This window comes from Camelus ferus, chromosome 36, assembly GCF_009834535.1.
Source record: "Camelus ferus isolate YT-003-E chromosome 36, BCGSAC_Cfer_1.0, whole genome shotgun sequence".
NCBI lineage: Eukaryota > Metazoa > Chordata > Mammalia > Artiodactyla > Camelidae > Camelus > Camelus ferus.
The window spans coordinates 11,598,417-11,617,959 of NC_045731.1; the positions used below are offsets into that span (position 1 = coordinate 11,598,417).

General features: G+C 50.2%; 1 protein-coding gene across 4 annotated transcripts in view; it reads right to left on the reverse strand.

Moving 5' to 3' along the window:
• NCK2 (NCK adaptor protein 2) overlaps positions 1-19,543 on the reverse strand; it is a 70,913-nt gene that overhangs the window by 15,919 nt on the left and 35,451 nt on the right. For 2 of the 4 annotated variants that reach the window (XM_032474340.1, XM_032474338.1), the window contains exons 2-3: positions 17,608-17,773; positions 4,194-4,438 (exon numbers count right to left, since the gene is read on the reverse strand). In XM_032474340.1, the coding sequence (XP_032330231.1) occupies positions 4,194-4,419 (226 nt within the window). In that variant the 5' untranslated portion in view covers positions 4,420-4,438; positions 17,608-17,773. The remainder of the gene's footprint in view (positions 1-4,193; positions 4,439-17,607; positions 17,774-19,543) is intronic. The other 2 variants (XM_032474339.1, XM_032474341.1) reach the window with 2 other exon arrangements.

Sequence of the window (19,543 nt, forward strand, 5' to 3'; positions counted from 1 at the left end):
ATGGAGATTCCCTGCCAACAGCCACCCCAGGACGGCTGGCTTCCACGAGGAAACACAGGCAGAGCCCCGGCCCGAAGCCCACAGCGAGCTGCCCTCCAGGCGGCTCCCAGCTGTGAGGACCACTGGGGACAAGTGGATGCTCACAGAATTAATTTGTTCAGAAGGAGAGAGAGGAAGTTCAGAGAAAGTGATGGCGGCCTGGAGGGGCTGGTCAGGGGACAGACGTCTAGACAGAGGTGAAGCTCTGCTGGGTGACGGGCCTGCCCGAAGTCACTGCCATCCTCCTGTGTCAGGCCGGAGCCCTCCAGACGCCCGCCTGTCCTCCCCTCCTGTCCAGGGAGCAGCGGTGAGTGCCAGGCAAGGGGGCTCGGGAGACAGGGTGCCTGCAACAGCCTTGCAGCAACCAGGGGGGTCTGCCCTCCACAAACACCCCCTGCAGCCCGCACCTGCCCCTGGGGGACAGACAGGAAAGTATACTAGAAAGAAGGAACATTTGGGGCACACGGATCGGGTCTAAAAATGAGAGCACGCCATATGGGGACAGGCAGCTAGAAACAGCAAGAAGATTTTACTTAATTCCTAGGTATTTTTAGTTCACACTTCTCTGCTCTAAAACTGAAGGCTCCCTTTTGAGTAACTTTAGTCAGAAAAGGGTGTTCTCTGTGTTCTTTAGAAAACTGAAGTTATGATAATTTTAACAAGAGGCAACCCAGGTGCCAGCTGCCGGGAAAGAAACTGGGAAACACTTCACGTGATGCTCCTGTCCGTCCTCGGGCACCAGGGGCCCCGGGACGCACAGTCTGCTGCCCCCAGCCTTCCCGAGGGTCCGGACCCTCCCTCCTTTCCCACCGCCTCTCCTGGCTCTTCTCCCGTGAGCGTTCTTTTGAACAATCTGTCTCTATTTTCTCTCTAATTATCCTCCCACTCATCTGTTGTGAGTATGTTTTGCATTTTTTGTTCTGAATACTTGGAAGCTTACAATATACAAAAACACATCCAAGTTTATTCTGGGGGGCTGGCACCACGATTACTGGAGACGGTTCTTTATTCTGTGGGCCTGTGTTTGGCAGGTCATTCATCTGCACTGTGAGCGACCTCGCCGGGCAGGATTCTGGAGAGTTCTAAGTCGTGGTACATTATGTGCGATTTGTGTAATTAGGGTTTGGACAGTGGTAGACGGCACAGCAGAGACTTGGGGGTAGACCTCGAGTGTTAACCCCAGAGCCCCCGCTGCAATATAGGGAAGAGGTGCTAATTTGCTGGAGAAGCTGAACCTTTAAAATCAAACTGAGATGAAAAGAATCACCAAAAAAAGATCAGCTTCTCTTCCCTCGTTTACAGAAAATACAGAGGCACCGAGCATCCGGACCACTGATGCGCCCAGAGGCAAGGACCGTGTGCGCAGGGAACGCCTCCCTCCCAGCAGGCGCTGGGCTCAGGGCTGATCCCGCATAGGAAGGGCTGATATTCTGGGGACTAACCGCACGGTGGCTGCAAGAAGCCACCTGCGCAACCCGACTCTGAGTGTTCGTGTGCGTAAATACTGAGAAAACAGATGCAAATGCCCACAGTGTTTATTTCTGGGCAATAAGATCACAGGTGATTTGTGTCTTTTTCGTATTTTCCAGATTTTTAAAAAAAAGTACGCCCGTCTTCAATGAGCCACTTTATAATAAGCCGGCATTTCAGAGGTCACGGTTCTGAGGGCACCTAGGCAGAAATCCGCGTCGTACGAAGAGCCTGTGAACGCCAGGCTGGCTGAAGTCCTGCGCACGCAGGTGGGTTCCAGCCGCTGTGAAGAAGTGGCAACAAAAACTGTTCTTCAGTAAAGCACCTCCCTGGGAGAGGCTTCCCCGTCTCAAAAGATTTAGCACACGCTTTAAAACGCCTAACCAGCATGGCTTTATGCTTTTATGAGTCAGGTCACAATCCCGAGGCGAGATCGCAGCCCAGGAGGGCTCTGAGCCCTTCACAACGTGGCCCGGGCTCCCCCAGCAGGAACGGTTCTGAACGACTGCTCCTCGCTGTCTCGGGAGGAGTTCTCTGTGATGGAAGCGGAGCTCAGACGAGATCTAGTGTATTTGCAAATAAGGGCTCATATTGTTTTGTTTAACTATAAATTATTAAAGGAAAAGAAAGAAGGTTAATCCTTTCCTAACAGAGAGGTCTTTGGGGGGAAGGTACTGCTTTCTTGAAGTTACTCTAACAAAGTATGATTGCATGATTAAATTAAACCCGCACCCAACCTCGGCAGAGCAGAGGACTCTAAGGAAGCAGGAGGTTCTGTGCGGTTAGAGACGTCAGCACATGGAGACTTGGCTGGGGACTGGTGCTGTTTTAGGCCAAACCAGGTGTCTGCTGGGGAAATCTCACCCGTGGGCTTAGCAAGTAGGCGGATTTCCATAGCAGTAAAGTCACCAATGTGGACGATGTCACCAGCACCATGAGGAGGTCAACGCTGGGGCTGTTTTCGACATTCTCACTCCTTCTAACACCCACTGGAGAGAATTTCTGCCTAATCAGTCTACAGTCACACTGTGACTCTCACAACACACCAGTCATGATCATTGAAACAGGAAGCCACGGATGCTTCAGCCCCCATTGTTTCCGTAAGAGCCTGGTGGGAGGCAGGAGGCTGTGGGAAGTTTTCTCCCCTTCCCCCTTGACAACGAAGCCGCGCCAAACGTGGCTGCGGAGGAACAAGTCACTCCACATGGTGACCTCCCTTCTCCTCGACCCTGCTCAGAGGCCAACAGAAAAGTCACGCCAAGATGACAAGGTCTCTCTTTGTCCAACGAAGCCCAAAAAAGACAGACAGCAAGTAGGGGCGTATATCCCTGGCGAGGGGAGTTCTCACCCCCAAGAGCCTTCAGACCCTGAGCAGCAGCTGCTCCCGCCAGATGTGGACGTTCAGGACATAACTGCACTCGCATTTTTACAATAAATAACTCTGGGTACCAACGTTTCCCAGGAGACAAGGGCCTGACTGACAGGAGACCTGGAGAAGGGGGTTCATGCCACAGATGAGGAGGGCCAAGGAGAGCCAGGGGGGAGAAAGTCAAAGAAAAGTGAACTTGGATTCTATTTAAGGAAGAGCTTTCTAACAATCTGTGTTCTCCAAAAATGGAATTGGCTGGCTCCACAAAAGGAGACATGTTCCAGCAGAGCTGGGTGGCCATCTGTCGGGGCGGGGGAGCGGGCCCAGCACCCAGCGCATGTATGGGCTGGCCAAGCAGGGACACCCACCCACTCTACTCTGAGAGCGCCGGGGACACAGCGCACTGGGCAGACCACAGCTCACGCGGAACTGAGCACTAGCCAAAGACGCGATTCAGAGTTCAGCTGTCTTCTCTGGTTCTAAAAACTGCAGGGAAAAATGCCAAGCTGCTCAGGGAATCTGGAGGCAACTCCGAGCTCCTGCTTTGTCTTATTTCACTTCCCACCACTTCAGTCAATTTCTGGGTATTTCATTCTTCACTAGCATCCTGAGAATGTGTTTTTTACAAAGGATAAGAAGGACCAAACATGTCAGCAAAGTTCAGCATCTCCCAAAAACCGTGCTTCATGTGGCCTTCCCCACGTCCGGACACCAGGGAAAAGGAACAGGCAGGCGGGGAGAAAGCCAGGCAGACAGCGAGCTGATGGGGGGTGCGCCCAGCAGCCCCCTCCCCGCCCCCCAGGCGGCTACAGCATCCCATTGCCACGAACCCAACCGTCCATGACTCAGGGTACAATGCCACCAACTTAGAAGAGGAAACAATTCATGGGGTTCAGCCTGCATTCTGCCCTCCCTCCTCTAGACAACAGGACAGGATTTCGTTGAGCCAGAAGATCAGACGGAACGACACACGCGGGGCTGTCGACATGCGTGGAGGGGTCACCCCACCGCAGGACCCTCCAGAAAGTCGATGCCAGGAGGCAGAAACGCGCGGGGGTCAAACATACACACGTGTCGGCTGACGTAACACTACAACCTCGACACGACAAACCTGCTCTTTCTACACCGGGTCTCCTTGTTTTCAGAGATTTTCAAAAAAGACAAGTAGAAAGAGGTCAATATTAAAACAGACCTTTTTTTTTTTTCTCAAACACAAACTAAAACAATGACCCCTGCACCCCACCCCCGCCCGGGAAAGCACTGGGCACCCTACCCCACCCCCAGGACAGCGGTGGTCCCGGTGGCTGACACTCACCGAGCGTGTCCTTGAGGTTCCGGACCAGCGAGCCCTTCTTCAGGCTGTTCTTCCTCTCCACGTAGTTGGACGGCACGTAGCCCGTGCGGTTGGCCGCGTTCCGCACCCGCCACCAGGTCTTGGAGTCGTCCAGCAGCCACAGACGCTCGTTCTTCCGGATGTCAAGCTCCTGGTCCTGCTGGGCCGTGTAGTCCCACTTGGCTATCACGATGACCTCCTCTGTCATCTTTCATGGAGTCCTCCTGCTGGCAGAACATGCGGACAGGCTCGTCAGAGACCCAGCCGCAGCCCCGGCCCCGCGCACCCACCTGGAACGTCGTGCCTGACGGCTTTCATCACAGCCCGGTGGCCGGCCCTCCTGGGTCCCAGAAGACTCGGTCTTAAGATGACCTTCTTTTAGCATGCGTTAGTGTTCTGTTTAGCAACAGCGACCTTATAAAACAAACCTGAATTTTGTACGGCAGGAGTTCTGCGTGCTCTGCTAAAAACGAACAACAATGAAAAAACTTTCCAAAAAAAATCTAAGTAACCCGATCATGAGTAATGTGGTCGCTGAAGTAAGCAACACCAGATACTGACAGCCGATACCCTTACAGCCATTTTCTCTGGATAAGCTGAATTTTATGAACGTATTTAATGTATATGCCACATCCAAATCGTAATGTGGTGTCCCGGACTGGATCCTGATATATGAAAAGAAAATTAGTGAAATCCACGCTTAGTATGCAGGAGGTCCTGGTTTCATTCCCCGCTATCTCTGTTAAATAAATAAATAAGTTAAATAAACCTAATTATCTCCCCCCCAAAAGGAATTAAAAAATAATAAAAAATTAAAAAGAAAAAGAACTGAGCTGTAAAGCCACGAAAAGACACGGAGGACTCTGAATGCACACGGCCGAGTGAAAAAAGCCAATCTGAAAAGGCTGCCGACGGCGTGACGCCCACAAAGCCCCTCTTGCAACCAGACCTCCGTCAGGCTCCCCGGAACGCTCATTGCCCTGAACTCCCGTGTCTGCGTCTGCCTCACGCAGCCCCAGCACGGATCCTGCTGCCCATCCCCGCCTGCTCTCGGGAAGGGTCCTGTTAGGTCAGCAGGGCCCGGTCCCCTCTGATGGCTCGTGTTCCTCTTAGTGGTTTCCATTCACGGACGGACTTCCCACCTGCTCTGTGGCTGTAAATCCCCACTTCCCCTTCTGTGTGTGGGGGTGAGCCCCACCTCTCTCCCCTACTGCGGAACTCCCCTGTGGTACCACCCCCGCAGCCGAGCACAGTCTGCTTCACTGCTCTTCAACAAGTGTCATTTTTTTTCTTTAACAACTCCAGGGACATGACTTTCTGGAAATGGCAAAACTAGGGAGACACTACAAAGGTCAGTGGTGGCCAAGGGCCGAGTGGGGAGAGGAATGATTAGATGGAACGCAAGGATGTTCAGGGCAGTGACACTGCTCTGAATGCTACGCTAACAGTAGACACACGTCATTACACATTTGTCGAGACTCATAAAACGTCCAGCAGCAGGAGTGAACCGAAATACAAAATTATTCCAAAATGAATTTTATTAGTGAATTTTATAAATGAGGTTTATTAATACAACAAAAAATACAGTATATTACATACCTAGTTAAGTCAGTTCTGAAAGTAACCAATGGCAAAGGTACACATGAACGACTGACACGAATCTAGTTACGAGCTACTTCAGCAGCTCCGTACATCTCAGGGAGAAGATGGGCCGCTGATTTTTTCAGCAGAAAAATTGAACACTTAGCCCTTTAAATGACTAGATGTTTACTCAGAGCTACGAAGAAATGAATAATGGAAAGACTCTGGACTAAAATCCCCTTCTCTGACAGAGAGGAGTTCTCATTATTTGCAGGGATGACTTCAGGATTGCAGAGGGGACACATGCACACCGACTCCACAGAAGCATGGACACCATTCTTAAATAACATGACACCTTCCACTCGACGCTAAAGACAGTTATAAATAATGCATGTTCTCCTCTTTTGTGAACGGACTCCCACATTCAGAGACGGCAAACCTTTCGGGAAGGAGGAGACGTTTAACAGACTTTCTGCACGATGTCCACAGCATCCAAGGACAGACTTTCACAAAGCCCATTTCCAACTGCAGAAAACCCCAAGTTCACCCCGTGTCTCACTCTATGCTGACCTTACCGTCCAGTTAGATCTTTGAAAGTCATGAAGGTCGTTTCTTTATTCAATCATAATGGGAGGGGCCAGAGCAGACACAGGAACGGGGGTCAGAGAATGGTTTACTCGAATACCAGGCTTCTTTCTTAATGACACAGTTTCGAAGAGAGATTTTTAACAAGGACTGCCCACCACTTAAGACCAATCAAAGCAACTTACTAATTTCCTGCATGACTTAACTGCAGAAAAGCAGGGAAATGAGCTGGCCAGGTTGGTATGTCTCGGTGTGCACTGACTATCCCATGGGAGCCTGGAAAGATGTCAGTGCCTGGCTCCACCCTGCCAATCATATCGGAACCTCTAGGAGCGTGGCCTGAGTGTCCGCAGTGTCCACAGGCCCCCTCGCGGGTCCGCTTCCTGGGCCCGGAGCGTGGGCCGTGGGAAGGTGATCGCTCAGTCCAGGGGAGGACTCGAGTGCAGGAGGACCACTCATTCCATCTCCAAAACACCTGCCTTTCAGGGGAGCATGAGCTTTCAGGAGACAGGACCACAGAGCTGCAGTGACTTGCAGTGAGGGTGGGGGGGCTGGGGCCCAGAGGAGGGTGGGATGGTGGGGGTGCCGCTCAGGATGCGGGGTGTGAGCAGGACGGGCGGGGAGCCAGGGCTGAGCAAGGCGTGGAGTATGAGCAGACGCCCCTTAGAACAAGGCTGCAGATGCTCTCCCTCTGCCTCCGCGTCGGTCAGGGCCCAGGTGCAGGCCCAGGTGCAGGAAGGGCCCCCCCCCCCCAGCCCTGCCCACCAGCACCTGGGACACGGACCCCCCTCTGCCTCGCGGGCTGCAGAGGCTGCCGGACGTCCACCTGGAGGGGCCCTCGGGTGGGGCCAGGGTGGGGGTTCCACCCCAGGCCTCGGGAAGCTGCCCCAGGAGCCCAGCAGCAGCCGTGACTCACCAGGAGGAGTACGTCTCTGGGTGCAGGAAGCACTGCAGTGGGTAAGAGACCAGCGCTGAACCAAGATTTTCCACAATAAAACCAGACATACAAACTGACTTAAATTCCTAACGTGGAAAAGCCCCACCAGAAGAAAGTCTGAAAAAGTACATCCTGACTGACCACTGGAATTTTAAGTCAGAAGTGGGATTCTGATTCAGGCTAAGGTAGAGTCACGGAGGGCAGAGCCAAACGACATACACATGCGTGCCTCCAGCTCGGGCAGCTCAAGAAACCTTATTTCTGCCTTTGTTAACTAAGCTAGTTCCCACCCGGCTACAGCCAACAGGAAGAAGCAAGCGCCGCAAATTTGGTGTCTTATAACCAGATCACTGTCCTGAGTGTCATGTGACCAGTCTAGACTAGAGCTTAGCAAGAATCCCATGTTACACTGAATAAAAGGAACTCTCAGGAAATCTAACTTGCTAAGCTGCTTTTTAAAGTCTTAGGTGGAAGAAGATTTAAAAAAAAAAAAAAAAGCAACAGACCAGAATAGCTATAAAAACTTTCTTGGCCCCTTAGTTTTCACTAACTCTTAAAATAACATCAGTGCTATTCTGGGACTCTTTCTAAAAAGGATTCTGTTCACTGCATCTTGCTGGCTTATGGCTGGGTTACGTACTCCTCACAATAGTCAGTGTTCCCGTGACACCCAAAAATGGTCACAGATCCTTCCCAAAAGGTGCCGGGGACCACGTCGAACCACTTGGTCATAACTGTCAACAGAAACAGGGAGTTGAGTCTGGGATTCAGTGTGTCCACCTTGGCCTCAGCTTATTCTGTAAAATGGGAACAGCGAGACCTGCCTCGCCCCACGAGATACCGTGGAGAGCGCGGTGTTGAGGACGGCGGGGTCTCGCGTCATACACACGTGGGTGGCAGTCCTGCTGTGCACCTCAGCCCAGCTGCCCTTCTGTCACCTGGGGGAGCGAGCAGGGCATGTCACTTGGGAGCTTGTGAAGAAAGCTGAGCACGGTGCCCAGCACGGGAGAGCCCAAGAACGGGAACTCCGGTCGTCCCGAAAGCCTCCGTGTGCTGCAGAGCGCTTGGGAAATGCCAGCTAGGCTCATTCAGAGGCCCTCCCTGCCTCCTGTCAGGATCTAGGAAGCCCCTCCGATGCAGCACCCTTCCAGGGCACCAGGGCTCCCTGGTGAGCATGCAGACCCAGGCATAGAAGAGCCTCTGCAGAGAACCCTCCCCTCCCCTCCTTGTCTAAGCGTCACCATCCCAGGTCTCCTCCCCAGAGGTCACTAGGGCACAACCTGCAGCCGGACTTATAAGAGCACGTGCATCACCTGAGGTTACCTGTTCGCCCATTTACCGCCCAGGAGGCCCTGCTCTGTGCCCGCAGAGGCTGCTGAAGCTTCAGCCACCCGGTTCAATAGGAAGTTCAAGGAGAGGCGGACTGATGACTCCAGGGTAGTATACAGCCACCTCATTCCCCCTCCTCTGGACTGACCGATCCAGCTGCCACTGAGAAGGACAGGGTCACGCAGCTTTAAAAAGCTGCCAGTCCCACGGTGTGACATAAACCTCATCTGGATGGAATATGGTTGACTAATTTCAATTCAAAATAGAGAGAGATGGACAGACAGACAAAACAAGGGTAACATTTTACCTCTAGGATATTGACTTGGAATTTCAGAAAAATACCTGTGTGTACGTGTGGCTACACACATACTAAAATACATGTCTGTGAGCAAATGACTGGTTTGGGGGTAACCAGGTAAGAAAAGAAACTGACTACATGGGAAAAAAAAAAAAAGTCACCTTACCTTGATTTTCAACACACAGTCTGAATTACTCCAATAACATGACCTACTTTCAATATGGGTCTTAAGGATTTTTCTTTGTAATATCTCATGGCGTCAGTGCAGTTAACCAATCATTATGGAAACTCGCTCAAAGATGCAGTAGAAGGAATAATAGCCTGGCCCCCCCCAAAGACACCCACATCCTCCTTCCTACAACCTGTGGCTACGTGGGGTTACGTGGGGGAGTTTAGGGGAGTTAAGTTACTGATTGGCCCATCCTGAGAGAGGACCCTGTGTTGCCCGCGTGGACGCAGTGTGGTCACAGAGCCCCATGTGAGCAGGGGAGGAGGCAGAGAGTCAGAGGGACCTGGGGGGGCGGTGCTGCTGCAGGTGAGGCTGGACGAGGGTACCAGGACTCCAGAAGAGGCAAGGAACGGCTTCTCCCCTGGAGATACTCAGCCTTGCCCACATCTTGATTCAGCCCCATGAGACCCGGCTGGGGCTCCTGCCCCCCGGACGTGTAAGAGAATCAACTTGGGCTGTTTTAAGCCACTGAGTCGATGGCCAGTTGCTCCAGGAGCCACCAAAAACCAACGCGGTGAAAGGTCGGAAAGCCAAGGTCAGTCCCAAGAAGGAGCACGTCCTTCGACTTCCCCCACTCGCTGTGGCGTTTTCCTCCGTGAGCAAACACTTTAAACGGCACCTCTGCGTCAAGGAGGCCTACTCAAGGCGACCGTCTCAGAAGCAGCTAAAACACCTTATAAATTCTTCATTACAGTTTCACGTTGTGCTGCACATGAAAGGCTTGCCAGATGCCAACTGATCTGACGGGAGCTGGCAGGAACCAGCGGAGACCGGGGCGGGGGGAGAGGAAGTCCCGTTGGCAGCTTTTTCCAGGCAGTATCACTAATGACGGAGAACAGGTGTCCACCTTAAGCAGGACACAATATGGAATCCAGGGGCTGTTCCAAGTCTCAGCAAGTTAATTAAGTTGTGATGAGAGTCAGGGTCTCAGCACTTCCCTGAGGCACAAAACTATCCTGGATGTCAGGAGAAAACGAACATCCAAGCAGGTGCAGCCTCCTCCATGAATGAGGAGGTGCGGGCACAGGCAGCGTCTTGAGTGGGAAGCCGCCCAAGGTCACAGGATGAGCTGCCAGCGTCCATCTCATGGGGCTGTTTCCCAGGCGTCAGCTCCTCAGAGGCTGACAGTCGCCCTATGAAATCCAGAGGGTCTACAGATACGTGTAATGAATGTGGGAACCGGGGTTCACAGATACTAAATACTCTCATCCAGGCTACAAAGTGCCTGAGCGGGGATTTGAACCCACGAGAATGGTCTGATCACAGAGCCTGAGCTTTACCAGGTAAGAATCCTCTCCTACCTGGCAGCGTCCCGGGTGGCAGGATGCTGCAGACAGGCTGAAAAAAGAAATCTCGAGGGTACGGGAGACGCCCACCCACAGGGACTGCATCCCAATTTCACCTGGGGGAACTGGCCTGTGACGTCACCTGGGGGAACGGAAGTAGCTCCTGGTGTTCCCGGTATGATCGGGGAAGGGCCATGTGGTCGTGCAGTGTTTTATTTGAGGAAGGGCAAGGGAAGGCCAGACGAGGTGGAAGGTTTCAGGTTTCCAGAGTTCAAAACACAGGGTCAAAGCCGGGAGGTGCAGCTCAGTGGCACAGCACACGCCCAGCACGCACGAGGGCCTGGGTTCAGTGTCCAGTCCCTCCATTAAATAAGTAAGTAAATAAATAAATACATAAGTAAGTAAAGAAATAAACCTAATCCCCTCCCCCACAAAATAATTTAAAAAGCAAAAACACAGGGTGGAGGAGCTTAGTTCCTCCGGACTCTTCCTCTGGGGGCTTATGGGGGGCAGGCCTGTCTGTGCGGCTGTCACCCGTACGGCTGTCACTCCGAGCAGACTGCCACTTCCCGCAGCAGCTCCTGCTGAGCGTGGCTGAACGGTTAAGGCCAGAGGCTTCGGAGTCACTGAGACCCAGGTGACCTTGGTTCCACGGGTTATTCTGGAGAAGCTCTTTTTATGAGGTTTTTAAATTTCTGCTGGATGTCGTCACAGTGGCCCGTGAAGTCTCTGTCTTTGAATCCGTGAAGGTCTCCTCCGTGGACCTGGAGGAGAGCCGTCCCCAAGAACGTTCCCTGAGGGCCAGGGAGCTGGGATGAGGGTCCCGGCTCTGCTCCCACCAGGTGGGTGACGCTGGGGGAAGTTGCTTAACCTCTGACCTCTGTTTTCGTTTTGTGAGGATACGAAACCAGACAGTCAAAGGAAGTACCCGGCATCTGGTCTGTGCGTGACCATTGTTAGACACCCCGGCCCCACACACACCTACGTCCACGCGACACCAAACGGCAGGTCTCACCGGACTTAAGTGCAGCTTTTACAGGGATTCAGAAACGCTTACATTGTCATTCGATTGGCTTCTGACACTGTCATTATATAATATTATATATTATGATGTTATCATTCAACCAGATAGTCCCAGAGCCACTGCTCAGAGCCGCCAGGTGGGCTCTGGCCTCCAGCCTCTGCTCCACGGTCTGGTCCCTGACTTTGTTCGGGCCTCAGTCCAGAGGTCCTGCCTTGCTCCCCCCTCCCACGCTTAAACCCAAGTTTCCACCAAGCCCCGTCTGCCCCCGGCCCCGCCCTCCATCCTCCCCTCCGGGGCTCTTACTGACCCCTCACACATATTTTTATCGTCTGTTTTCCCGCTGGATGTGATTCCTTGCAGCCAAGGACCCTGCCTCCCGGCACACAGCACACAGAGAAGGGCCTGAGCTTGGGTGTTCCCAGGCAGCGCTCAAAGGAGTGAACAGATGCTCTGTGTCTGTAGCTGGGGCGGCCTTGGCCACCAGGGTCCTCGCATGGGGACAAGACCCTGAGATACTGCGTCCCATGCCCAGGTCCCGATTTGCAGCTGGACCCACATTTAAGGAACTCCATGCAGAACCGTCTCACCTTTTGATACTGTCATAGTTATCAGACATCAGGGGTCTTCACTCGTGATGGAAGCCATGGAAAAATCCCGATTAAAAATTTAAATTCCATGTCATTCAGGCACTTTAAGTAAAAGGGTGAAAGTACACGGAATAGAAATAAATATTCATGAAATAACAGATCAATCACAAAGAGCGAATCTCCCAACTCTTTCTGGCAACGGAAAATGAAAGATAAAAGTTGAGCAAAGCTCATTAAACTCCTGAGAAGGCACCATATGACGAGACTGCATGCCTGGCCAAAATAATTCCAGTACTGTTAATACAATTCCAGCATTTAAAATATGTGAATTTATCTTTATCAGCACCTACACTGAAAAAAAGGTTGTTGGACACTGAAACAGAATACATATAAGCCTCTCAGCAGAGCTATGAAAATCTAAGACTCCCCCTGATAGGAGAGCATTAACATTTATAAACAGTGGTACCCATTGCTGGCCCAGGAAAGGACTCTGTTCTCATCAATGAGTCTGGATTCTCAGGTGGGAATTATCAACCTTACTAGATCAAAATAAGATAAAACATACTACTAAAGAAACCATTATGTCTAATGTCAAAGGATTGGTATCTGGGATATAGAAAAAGTGTTATTTGCACCCCAGGGTTCACAGCAGCACTATTTACAATAGCCAAGACGTGGAAGTAACCCAGGTGTCCATTGACAGATGACTGGATAAAGTTGTGGTATATTTATACAACGGAATACTACTCGGCCATAAAAAAGAATGAAATAATGCCATCTGCAGCAACATGGATGGAACTGGACATCGTTATTCTAAATGAAGTAAGCCAGGAAGAGAAACAAAAATACCATATGATATCACTTATATGTGGTATCTAAAAAAAGAAAAAAGACACTCATCAACTCATCTACAAAACAGAAACAGACTCACAGACATAGTAAACAACCTTACGGTTACTGGGGAAAGGGGGTGGGAAGGGATAAATTTAGGAGTTTGAGATTTGCAAATATTAGCTGCTATATATAAAAATAGATTAAAAAAAAACAAACTTCTTTTGTCTACTGTATAGCACAGGGAACTGTATTCAATATCTTGTAACAATTTTAAATGAAAAAGACTATGAAATAAACATATGTATACGTATGTATGGCTGGGACATTATGCTTTACACCCGAAATTGACAGACTGTAACTGGCTATACTTCAATTTAAAAAAAAAAGAAAGTCTGCACAAAGGAAAACCAAAAGAAGGCAGGGGTAGCTACTCTTATATCAGACATAATAGACCTTAAGCCAAAGACTGTAACGAGAGACAAAGGAGGTGATTATATAATGACAAAGGAGTCAATCCAATAAGAAGGAATAGTATCTGTAAATATTTATACACCCAACATTGGAGCACCTAAATATAAAAAGCAACTATTAACAGACCTAAAGGGAGAAACAGACAGCAATACAATAATAGTAGGGGACTTCAATACACCACTTTCAACAACGGATTGATCATCCAGACAGAAAATCAATAAGGAATTTTGTACTTAAGCTACACACGAGGCCAGATGGACTTAACAGACATTGACAAAACATTCCATCCAACGGAAGCAGAATACATATTTTTCTCAAGCACATGTGGAACATTCTCCAGCGTATGTCATTAGTTAGGCCACAAACACGTCTAATAAATTTAAGAAGACTGAAATAGTATCAAGCATCTTCTCCCACTGCAATGGTGTAAGACCAGAAATCAACTACGTGAAGAAAACTGGAAAATGTTACAAATATGTGGAGATTAAATAGCATATTACTGAGCAAGCAATGGGTCAGGAAAGAAATCAAAAGAGAAATAAAAAAATACCGTGGGACGTTAAGAGATACAAACTACTATGTATAAAATATACAAGCAACCACGCTCTGTTGTACAGCACAGGGGAACAGCAGCAATTACTCCGTAATATCTTCAAAAGGAGCATAATGTATAAAAATATCAAATCACTACTTTGTACACCTGAAACTAATATAATATTGTGTATCAACCACACTTTAATAAAAAAAAGTTTCTTGAGACAAATGGAAACAACAGACCAAAACTCAGGGGATGCAGCAAAAGCAGTTTTAAAAGGGAAGTTCAGAGTGATAAAAATCCACGTTAAGGAGAAACAAAGATCCCAAGTAAACAGCCTAACTTCACACCTCAAGGAACTAGGAAAAGAAGGACAAGTGAGGCCCAAAGTCCGTAGAAGGAAGGACAGAAATCAGGGCAGAAATCAAATGAACAGAGACTAAAAAGATAATAGAAAAGATCAATAAAACAAAGCTGTTTTGCTGAAGATAAAGAAGACAGACAAACCTTTAGCTAGACTCACCTAGGAAAGAAAGGACTCAAAGAAAATCAGGAAGGAGGAGGAGGAAGAGGAGAAGGAGGAGGAGGAGGCGGCGGCGACATTACATCTGCTACCACAGACATCGGAAGGCTGAAAGGGACTACCATGAACAATTACACACCAAAAACTGGACACCCTCTAAGTGGATAAATCCCTAGAAACATGAAACCTATCAAGACTGAGTAACAAAGAAGTAAGAAATCTGAACACACTAATTGTTAGTTAGGAGCCTGACCCAATAATCAGAATGCCCCCAATAAACAAAAGTCCAGGACCACGTGGCTTCACCGGTGAATTCGATCAAACAAGGAAGAATTAATACCAATTCTTCTCAGACTCCTCCAAAGCAGAGAGGAGGAGCAAACACTTCCAAACGTACACCTCCATCCCCGGTAAACACCAGCCAGCCCCTAACAACGTGGAATCGCAGTCCGCGCTCAACTGCCATGGGAGAATTAGGTGCCGGCTACATGTTGTTAAGTTAATTCCATTGGAAAAGGGGGGGTTTGCCTCCATCCTCTTCCTGTGGTCTCCACACCCCCCAATGCAGGCAGGGTCAAGGCCAGGGAGTTCCGAAGACTTGGCTCCTGAACTTCCACATGGGGGGAGCTCCTGGGAAGACGAGAATAAGGACAGGGAAATGCAGTCCCCACACACAGGGGCTCAGGGACCCCTCGGGTCCCTCTGAGAGGCAGCTCGGACACCCCAGGACTGCTCCCCTCGGCTCAGCCCCAGCTGTAGGCTTGCTGAGGCAGCGCCTGCATGGGGTGCCTGGGACCCAGGAAATGCTTCCAGGGCTGGGTCCCCGCTTAGCACTTTACCAGGTCGGCACTGCCTTTGTCCTCCTAGGACAGGACCAGGGATGGAAGGACCAAGCCATCCCATCCCCTGCGGGCACATCAGGCCCACTGACCCAACAGACTCGCTGCTGCCCCCGCCGTGACTGCCTACCTGATGTGGAGACCAGCGAACCCCCCCGTGCGGGGGGCCCGTTACCCCCTGCCCACATCCCCCCGCGTTAGCACTCACTCGGGTTACCCTGCCTCGGGCGCCCGAGACTCACCACTGACGAACCCGAGGACAGCAGTGACCACAGCCCTGAGCAGTCAGGGGCATGCCCCATTCCCCAGGCCACGAGAGAGAGAGCCCAGAACTGTATCTTGTCTATTTTCGTAGCTGCTAAAACACCCTGCTAAAACAGTCCCTGCACAGGAAAAACAGCCTAGAATCCAGCTGCTCACAGTCGATATTTATTACACGAATGGGCTGATCTAGTGAGTTTCCTGCTGCGCATTTTTCAAAACCAAGGAAATAATTTTTAATAAATAAACCAGTGTTTTGGTGTGGCCCCCAAAACTTATAAAAGTAATTCTTTAAAATTATATGCATATAAATGCTTCTTATAAGGATACTTTGATGATAATCTACGTTTGACTGTCCACCCAGTGGTACCCAGGCATCAGCTCTTGCTTGTGCTTTCACTGGGCGCTTGTGCAGAATACACTGCCCTGATTAAACACGCGACTTCCCCTGACTCACCACTTTCTGGAAGAGGACCCAGACAGTCACTCAGAGTCTGCTCATGTCACCTACAACCAGGACCTTCTAATGAATTTGTGTCAGACTCTGTCACAGATGAATCGCTCAAGAATTCTGACGGCCAGATTTGAGGACCTGCACTAATTTCTAGCTTACGTTCCCATGAAATCTGACAAACTGACTGATAAGCGACTGCCTTTATAAATGACCTAGTTTTAAAAGGTTCCACTTCAACGACTATTAAAAATATTGAGTGGTGATGCTTAAGATGTTTTTTTATGTAAGGGAAAGCTCCCAGCATTGGACGTGAGACACCCAATGGCGCTCGGATCACTTAAGGTCTGGGAGGGAAACCTGGAAGTGGCCGGAGGGTTGTGAAACCAGTGAGAACCAGCACCGTCCTGGGGGAGGGCACAGCTCAGGGTCGTTTACGGGGACACGGAAAGAAGGAGAGCTTGCATCAGCTGGCAGGGATGAGATCCAAGCTCTGACTCCAAACCAGGACCCAGACGTGGAAATTGTAACAGACGCCCCCAAATACATGTGAGCAGGTGTCATTTCCGTCAGAGAAATCACAAAGGCGAATTCATAATGTTACCCTTATGAACCACTGCACATCGGTTCCACGAAGTTCTGCTGACCACACATCAGAGGGGAACAGAACTGAAATCAAGGAGGTGGTTACAAAAAAAAAAAAAAAAAAAAACCTCAAGGAGGAAAAACTGATTACAAAAATTTTAGAAGTTTTTGACCAAATGAAAGAAAACCCTAATTTATATTAAACTCACAGCAATCAAACCAAGCGATTTTTATAGTTCAAAGTTACAGGCTTAAGGCTAGTTTAATACAATTTGTGAATAACAGAAGCAAAATGAGATTCTGAAGAAATGCTCACAAATGGGGTGTTATTCCTACAGTTACAGGAGCAACGCTCTGCAGGTGAAACTGGACCTCCTGTTAAACCACGCCTACTGCCCAGCCGGGGCCGGGACCCCGATGGACAGGACCACCGCACAGCATCTCTTAACACCTAAATCAGATGTCCCAAACCGTTCGTGAGGGCTAAGAAATGTCTGCTCTAGAGACAGCCTTTTGTCCAGAATCTGTTATTACCGGAGCCCTGGGTCTCAATCCACACACTGTATTACAGATACGATTTTATTTTAACGCACACAGGCACATGTCTCATAGAGATAAACCCATCCTTGGAATCCTTATCTGTCTGCGTGTTTTGCTGCAGACTTATCTTCCCAGCATCCAAGTTGGAATGAAGCCTTCACAAGATGGGACTCACCCTGAAGATGGTTCCCATGAACCCTGGACCCCCCCAGCACAGCACACAGGAAACCCAGCTCCTACAGACACAAGATGACCTGTCCGGCCCAAGAGCTGAGGCTGGGGCATTTCACAGGTTGGAGGTGCCCTAAGGCCATCACGGGACAAAGCAGGAATCTAGCGTTTGAACCAGATCCCTTGGAAATTTGTATTTCATGAGCCTCCACAAATCTGAGCCCTGTGTCCTGCCGTTTCACTAACGTAAAACCTACTTTCTGCGCAAATCGAGCATCTGAGGCAAAAGCAGCCCCCCCCCACCTGTTTTCATCAGAAACACAGACTCACCTTTGACCTCAGTAACAAGAGACACACAAAATGCAGGTGAATTCTTAGGGACCACAGCCCTGGAGTTACGAAGCTGCAGGAATTCTCCGAGGTCTCAAACCCAACTCAAACCTCAGCAGGGAATTAGGTTCTGGGAAATCACTGATATGAAAGGAGCAGACGAAATCTGAAAAGAAACAGAAATACCTGTAGATGAAGACTGCTTGCTTAAGTAACTGCTTGAGAACTAACTGATCATTCTTTTTGTTTCAAACCAATATTTGTAACAGACTACATAAAAAATACTTACTGACCTCGACCCAAACAGAACACGCTCTCCCCCGGCTCCAAGCTCCTCCCCCGCATCAGCTCAGGGGGAGAGGCCACACACGCCACAGAGGGAAGGGACAGGCAGGGTGGGGACCCCCACCATAACCAAGGGACCTAAGTTTCCAGGTCTCTTCCAGGCCCTCCCACGCCCTCAAAGGCTGCCAAAAACAAAAGAGAGGTTGCCAAGTGGGAACTCAGGAAGCCAGTCTGGGAGAAGAATCACAGAGCGTGGATATTGTCAGAGGCCCCGTCTCCTGCACTGGCTGTTCACAGAGGGGGCCACCTGCCGGACCCAGACCTCGGTGCTCTAACATCCCCGCTGGCATCTGAGGATAGCATCCTGAAACCACAAGAAGTCAGGACAAGAAGCCTGACCGCATGACCCCCACCCCTCCCTCCCAGCTGTGGGGTCTGCTGTCACCCCACGGCCCCAACACCTGGGTTGCTATTTTCAGTCCTTGCCTAACATCTGAGGGGACCTGGAAGCTCCGTGGACCCCAAGTGAGTTCACCAACACCTTTAACTACGCTTCAAACCCAGAAGGGGTCTGCGCTGACAGTGCACTCTGTTCATTCACCCGTACCATGGTGATGACCCGAAATGTGAAACACTCCACAGAAAAGTCGAATTCTATCTCAGTCAAACAGAAGAAGCTAATTCCAGTAGGGCTATCATGAAAATGTTACAAGGCAAGTTCATAACTTTTGATTACAAAATGAATTCCGCTTTATGCATTCTCTGGCATTATTTTAGAGAATAATTTCTGTTTAAATATACAATTTAACACAAGGGCAGGGCGACGGGCAAACACGGTGGGAACACTGGGTGTGGACAGCATGTCAGACGTCCCCCAGGACGACGGCGCCCCTCTCCCCCACCCTGGCCACGCGTTTACAATAACTTGATGACAGCTTCTCCAGAAACAGGAGTTTCGGTGTCTGGACTCAGGTCCTGACTGAGGATTCCGAGTCCTCACCGCTGGCCTCACACACGCCACTTATGGGAGAAAGCCGCCGACTCAACGCAGCCTGGCCCTCAAACACCACCCCTGTGCTAGGGTTTTCAGGGGTTCTTCTGGACTTAAGCCATACTTTTAAAATTTTCATTGAAAAGGAACGTGCCTGGAGTCGGCTCTCCCCAGGCTGGTGCACGCGTGCGAGGGTCCGTCTGGGCGGCCGGGCCGGGGGCTCCCTCCACATGCGCCGTGCCCTCCACGGGGATGTTAATTATACCCACTTGACACATGGCTTAACGTTCTCAGAGAGGTTAAAGGTTCTCCTTACGAGGCTTGAGAGTGAGGAACACAGGCCTTCAAAACTCTAAACCCACCGCACCAGGAGCAAACGTAGTGCTGGAGAACTGATTCACCCGCCCGGGACAGGGGCACGGTGGCTGGGATTTGGAAGCCCGTCCTCTGATACGTGGTGGTGGGCCAGGCGGGAAAGCTGGATGGATCTGAGCTGAGACCCTGCTGCAGGGTCCCTCCAAGAGATTCGTGTGTGAGAAAGGGAGGTGGCAGTGTTTCCCTTGAGAAAAGCATTTTTCCAACAAAGCGTCTGTGCACGGGGCTCACATCTTACACAGGAATGAGCAGTGATTAAAGCCTGTCTCCTACTGGGTTTGCATG